The 6,799-nt window shown below is 34.2% G+C and overlaps 1 protein-coding gene across 2 annotated transcripts; it reads right to left on the bottom strand.

Annotated features, from left to right (window-relative positions):
* Positions 1-520: 520 nt before the first annotated feature.
* On the bottom strand, positions 521-5,106 carry LOC114399432 (BTB/POZ domain-containing protein At1g03010-like). 2 transcript variants are annotated; one of them, XM_028361617.1, is made up of 4 exons: positions 4,765-5,106; positions 3,452-3,518; positions 1,824-3,023; positions 521-1,345 (listed from the first exon to the last, which is right to left on the bottom strand). In XM_028361617.1, exons 1-4 carry the CDS (start codon positions 4,854-4,856, stop codon positions 818-820), a joined length of 1,887 nt encoding a protein of 628 aa, XP_028217418.1. In that variant the 5' UTR covers positions 4,857-5,106; the 3' UTR covers positions 521-817. The 2 variants fall into 2 exon arrangements, with proteins under 2 accessions (XP_028217418.1, XP_028217419.1); XM_028361618.1 differs by having other exon boundaries at positions 1,257-1,365.
* Positions 5,107-6,799: the final 1,693 nt, after the last annotated feature.

A 6,799-nucleotide genomic window follows, 5' to 3' on the forward strand; every position in this document is an offset into this window, starting at 1 on the left:
TTTCCATAAAATATTATTTTTCAGGAATGTTATTTTTTAAAAATGTATAATATCAAACATGAAAAACAAAAAACTCTTCTCCTGCCTAACGCCACCTATATGGGTGATATAGTTCTATAGATACTTGCAAATAATTGGCACTGAAAATTCTCATGTTTCTAGTCATGTCCAGAGACTCTCTTTTTTTTTTATCTAAAAAATATATGTAGTAAGTGATATAAGAACTTAGAGATGAAGACAACATTATTGCGTGTAAAAGTGGAGTTGGAAATGATTATTACCATTTACATGTTTTTTACTCTAGTCAATTATACCGGACAGTAAAATGATTTTTTTACCTGTTTCGTGTATATTACTTCCCCTTCCTCTTCTCATTCCTTAGATTAGATATCTCTTAATGATGTGCATATTAATAATTATGGTATTGCTAGGCCATCACGCTTATATATTATATTATTAAGCCTTAATCAAGTGACAACAAACTCTTTTGGATCCTAATTGGTAGCAAAAAATTTAATGTCTCATAAACAGTTAAGTTCTTATAAAGTGTTTATATACTAATATTCTGATGCAGAGGATGGTACAATTTGAATTCTGATACATGAAATGTTTGTATACTAAAGTTTGATGACTTAGAAACAGATCAGTTCCCAATTTTGGAATAGTTCAGCAGGGTAACAATAGTACTGAACACAGCATGTCAGGAACATACTCAAAAAACTAGTGACAGGAAAATAAACACAATATCACGCCATGCATTACAACCATGTTTATGCATACTGTACATACGTTATGGCATATATGACATATTAAGTAGTCATGAAACGGAGTGGCGTCTTCGCTTTGGAAAAGGGAAGCGAGTTTCTGAACTAGCTTTGCCACCAATTGGCTTAATGCTGTTTATCCTGAATAGAGAATTTAGCTTGCTCAGCTTTCTGGTAAATGATTTGAACAACTTGTTGGCAGGGTGTGACTTAACAAGCTCCTGCTTCATGGACACGTGGTCTTTCTCCAAGTCAGTGAGCCTCATTCTCATTCTTGCTACTTCAAGCTTCAGCTCTCTGTTCTCTCTTCTAACCGATGCATAGTTATCTCTTGGGGAAATGGCTCCACTCCCTGCACCGCTTCCTGAACGGTGAGGGAACTGACCAAAGAAGACTTGGTTGTGCCCTCCATTCATGGCATTTCGAAGCCTCATTTGCTCCAAGTAAAGAACTTGAACCACCGTCTGCACCGGTAGTCTTTCATTCTGTGCTGCATGGCTGCTTGCTTCTTGAGACAGTTTCTGACAATCAATGGTTTTGCATAACCGGTACCTCTCTGAGTCCTTCATGTTTGGATGAACCTTTATCACAAAGAAACAAACTGCAGTTGAACATTGGTGACTACAAGTTTACCAACAATAATAGTATGCATACTTTAGATCTGATTAAAATAATAACCAAACATGCACTTTTAATGTAAAGGGTTTTTACACCTTCAGTCGATCATAAATTGTGAGATATGATAAGTTTGTCAACTTTTTATAATAATTATCTTAAAAGTCATATCTCTTATGATTTCTGATTAGATGATGGTGTAAAACTCTCAAAGGGATAGTACATTGAAATTAAACTTCTCAACATAGAGTAAATAATTTGTTCACTTTTTAACTATCATTCAATCATAAATTGTCATATATGATAAGTTAGTTAACTACTGCAATAATTATATTTAAGGTCATAACTAGATGGTTTCTGATTTGTTGAATGTGTAGATTCTTCGTAGTGTATAAAAAATAAACTCTTCTTTGAAAGCTTGAACATGATGGGAGTAATGTTCACCTTAAGGAAGATGTCAACAGCTCTATAGAGTCCATCACTAACGATACGTGCATGATCTGGAAGCAGTTCTGCAAGTGCTGTGAATTTTGACGGCAACAAGTTTGAGTCTAGTGCTACTTCAGCGAGATAACTGTCCAGCAATTTGGATACCTTTATGATTGAGCTTTGTTTAGGAGATCCAGGACTGTCAAAATCATACGCCATTTGGCTTTCATCAATGTAGTTATCGCTATCTTCGCCATCCTCCTCGTCCGTGTTAAGATAAATAGAAAAGATCCTCAGAATTAAGTCTGTGTCATACATTGTGTTGTGGGAGTTTTGAGGTGAGTTTGTTGGGATTAAGATGTCTTCAAGAATTGCCTGGTCAAGTTGTAGACTAATTCGCCTCTCCAAATCAGATTTGCAAGGAGTTGATGCAGATGCTGCTATTGCAGCCTTCAACAAACTTGAGAGGAATCCCATTGGAACCGGGCTTTTCCTTGAGTGAGTTGGGAGTAAGCTAACTATGGTTTCAACAACCACCCTTTGTTTCTTTTGCAATTCCAAGTCATGAAGACTTCCCTTCACCACTTGGGGGTCTCTAACACGAATCCCCTGAAGAGAACCGTGTGCATAGTTTATCAAAATCTTGCTGATCATGTCTTGTTTTAGTCCCTTTGACTTCACAACAGACACAACTCGTTGGAAGAACTCAAGACTAAGAACATTGAAAGACTTCCCCCACCAATCTGAGGATGTTTCTGGTTCCATGGTTGGTGTGGTTTTAGAAGGGAAAGTGTGATCTAGTTTTAGTAAACCAGTTGTAAGCTGCTCTTTGCACGCGTTGTTCGCAATTGCGTTGATTAGCTTATTGACAAGGTTTATTTCTTCTGATATGGGACGAAGAGCCTCACAACAGTGAAGAACATAAACGGTGCTTGATATGTTAGGGAGCACTGTGTCTCTTAGATATGCTTCAGCTCTGGCCTCTAAGTTTTTTTCTGCGAACTCTTCGGTCATTTCAAGAAAATGGGCCGTGCAACGTAGCAAAGCCACATTTGAGAGTGTGAACTCAACATTGATTCCATAGCAAAATTTGGAAGCTAGTTCAAATCCTTCAGGACCACCTGGCACATTTGGGAGACTTATGCGTAAAACTTTTGAATCTTTTGCATCTAACAGCAGCTTCCGAATTCTCCCACTCCGAGAAACCAAAGGAAACTAGAGCAAAAATTGCTACACTTTTAGTACACGGTGAAAATCTTTACAGTTTTCTGTTTCTCGTGGTACTACAAAATTATATATTTATATTCCTTCTTTTTCTTAGTTTTTCTTTTTCTTGTTTTAAACGTAGTCATAAGTAGAAGCCATTAAAAAACCATACCATGGTTATGTTCATGATTCTGTTACCACTTATCAGCCATTAATGCTAGTGGACTAAGGTTTGGCATGAAATTCTCTTCAAAGGTGCTAATGATGCATAGATTAATTAGTCAAACTACTAAAAGTATAAGATTATTGGTTATACATGTTTGATGGCAAAATAAAAGTAATGATCAACTCAGAAAAATGCCTAATATTCATGAACACCTAAGAAAACCATGCTGAATGTATAACCTCTTATCAGAGTGGCAGCTAGTTTCCTTTACCTTGTGAAGTGCGAAGGTTGATGCTCCTACTTCGATGGTAAGATCACTAGAGACGTCAGATATTGGCCTGCAAAAAACAAATCTGGCTGAATCATTACATGTCATAGAACAAAGAAATTTCAACATGTAGCTAAAACTGCAGCTGCAGGCATACATATTACCAAAATTAAATTATCAAAGACCATGAAATAACCTTTAGCTACCCGCATGTGTTAGCAATTTAATGTAACAATTGGAACTCAAGCCATGTGCTCTCTATAACCCAAAAGACAACTTAATCTCCCAATGTCAAAATCTTAGGTAAGACTAAATAGGCACACTACTGCAGACACAACATGGTTACATGAGTTTCAATTCAAATTGATATTTCAGGATTAATAGTTTGTGTCACAGTAGTGGAACCCATGAATGCAAATCATTAAACATCTAAGATAAGAAGGGGAAATCAACATTGGAGCCACTCTAGTATGGTCAGGTTGATGTCAACACCCGTCCTGGTCTATGTGCAGCCAAAAGGGTTTTCATTTTTTACATAGTCGGTGAGCTTCTATTACATCATCTCCTCACTCATTTTGGGCCTAAAGATAATAAAAGCACGAGAATAATTGACAGACAAACATTAATTGTCGTTCACATTGCTGACAGCAGATGAGTTCTGAACATTCACCAGCTGCGCCATACCGCTGTCAGGTGGGTAAAACACTACATCAAGCTCAATGTTGCATCTTTATCCACCAATCTCACCGTTTTAACCCATACCATGATGTACTTAAAGTGTTGTTTTCTACCATAAATTTGGACAGGCTGTGACTATGTCAGATAAGAAATTTTGGAAAATTGAAATACACATGAAATGCACTAACACACTGGCAAGACAAGGCAAAAGAAAATTAAGATTCCAAAGACTGATTTTTTCTTTTGGTAGGCATCCTCAAGTTGGGCAGGAGTAAAATTCTTCATTTCAACTTAAGACTACTAGCTAAACTGAAACAACTCAGTATCAGTTGATCCATGTGTGCTCAGTGATTTACAAGACTAATATTTTTTTTGGTAGCCATTCTCAAGCTGGGTAGGAGTAAAATTCTTCATTTGAGCATAATAGTTATCTACTTAAGACTTGAACTCGAAACTCCTAGCAATTAGAATAATTCAGTATCAGTTGATCCACATGCATTTAGTGATTCACAAGGCTAATATGTTCATTGGAAAAAAAAGAAAAAAAATCACCCTCGTTAATGCAACTACATGTCATATGTATGGTTGCAATCAACAACACTAAATGCAGCAAAACATGTTACCAACTAGAAGATTACCATTCAGTGGCATGTCTTATGCTTGAACTTGGACGAAATGTCCTTTTTCCTGAAATGCTGGGCTTCAATTCACCAACAGTTACCACTCCCATGTGTGATAATTCTGCAAATTAAATAGCACTAACCCCTCTAAAGAATTGTACCCTTCTAGTGATGTGACTATGTTATCGTCTAAAGGACCATATCAGATGAATCGAGGCGAAAGAATAAAAACTATGTGCGTTGACAGATTCTGTACTGTGTTTAGGACCACTTCTTGAGGCTCTTAATTCCTTCTCTGTCACTAGAGAGTTGAAGTGAAGTGTAAGTCACATGAAGCCATGCAGGCCAAAAGGATGGAGAATATGACTTGGAAACATACTTTATAATCTTAAATCAAGGTAAACGCACTTTTCGGTGAAAGGTATAAGTGGCCTTCGCTTTTCTTTACATGGTTTTTGTCTTAAGAAATTGCAGGAATCCACAAGAGTAACAACAGTACTTTTATGAATTGTCATGATGGCGTACTAGCTAAAGATATCCACGTAAAGATCATGGCATAAAACAAGCAAGTATATTATGTGTAAAGCTTTGCTAAAGTGGGAATTAAAAGAATGAGTAGGATTGCATGTTCTAATGCAATCAGTGGTAGTACACTAATCAGCTAAAATGCGTGTATAAATTAACATTTAAAAGTATAACAGAACCACAGAGGAGAGAGATGGAAAAGGAAAAAGGGAAGTGTGTGATAAAAAGAAATAAATATAGTATAAGAAATTTGAGTACCTCTAATAATGTGAGAAATAGAAATAGTTTAAGAAATTTGAGTAACTCTAGTAACGTAGCATGTCCTAATACAAGCTTCCAATCTTATTACGTCTTTAATTTATTTATTTTTCTGTCATTATAGACAATATTTTCTATGAAACTCCAACCTGAACCTTTTTTAGGATTATTTTTTCTCTTATTGGTTTTCCTATCTAAACACTAGACGTTTAAGACTTGACATATTCTTTTACCTATTTATTTTCTTTCTCATGGAGAACTATTCCATTTTTTATATATCTAGGATTTACATATGCAACATATATCATTGTCAAGGCCAGAAGTGATTTTTTAATTATTCAGATAAGATATTTTGATACCTTATTTCGATTAAAAGAATATAAAATTCAAAGTTAAAAATGGGTAGACATTCCATACTATTTTGACATATTGAGAGAGAGAAAAACAGAAATATAAATATAATAATTGATTTGACATAATAAAAAGATAAATCTAAAAAATAAGAAATGTGAAATAAATACTTGTGATATAGGAAAATGGAGGACATGATGAATGAAGAGTGTCAGTCATATATTCTTCAACACATTAATTTTAGTATACTCTTTGTTATTAGTTATTTTTATACAGTTTTAGTTGAAAATTATTTAAAATTATAATACTAAAAAGTGAGATCTATAAATTTTGTAATTTTTAATAAAATTTAACTAGTTAATAATAAAAATATATTTAAAAGAGTGTGTTAAAAATTATGATACTAACATCTCTAATTATATAGTACTTTTATTTTTTTAAGGGGGGTTTTGTACACAAACTAAGAAATGTAAAAAAAATAGTTTTTTATAAAATATTTTTTAAGTTTCTTTTTTCTCCTCTGCAATAAATGTAAACCGGATGAATGTGTAAATTAATTAAAAAAGTTAGGTGAAAAATAAATATCTAAAACATATACACCTTAAAAAAACCGGAGCCCCACCTATTTATTGACCCACGCACAAGTATCTAAATATGAAGCAAAGGAATAATTATTTTGATGTAGGATAGGCACAGTGTATGATTGGAGCTTATTCAATGCCGTAGCAATTGAAGTTGACAAACAATTTATTCAAAATTGATTGGTGATACCCCATCACTTAAATTTGATAGTATTAATTAAGATATAGAAATGATAAAAAAAAAAAAAAAATACAAGTATGATAGGCAGAATGATATAATAAAAACTACAGAAAATAAAATAATAGAGACTAATAAGTATTTAAAATGATAAAATATC

Source organism: Glycine soja, chromosome 19, assembly GCF_004193775.1.
Source record: "Glycine soja cultivar W05 chromosome 19, ASM419377v2, whole genome shotgun sequence".
Taxonomy (NCBI): domain Eukaryota; kingdom Viridiplantae; phylum Streptophyta; class Magnoliopsida; order Fabales; family Fabaceae; genus Glycine; species Glycine soja.

Coding starts and splice junctions, on each gene's coding strand:
- LOC114399432 (XM_028361617.1), bottom strand. CDS start 4,856: ATGGGAGTGGTAACTGTTGGTGAATTGAAGCCCAGCATTTCAGGAAAA. Junction 3,519..4,764: donor ATAAGACATGCCACTGAATG/GTAATCTTCTAG, acceptor TGTTTTTTGCAG/GCCAATATCTGACGTCTCTA. Junction 1,346..1,823: donor CTGTTGACATCTTCCTTAAG/GTGAACATTACT, acceptor TTTGTGATAAAG/GTTCATCCAAACATGAAGGA.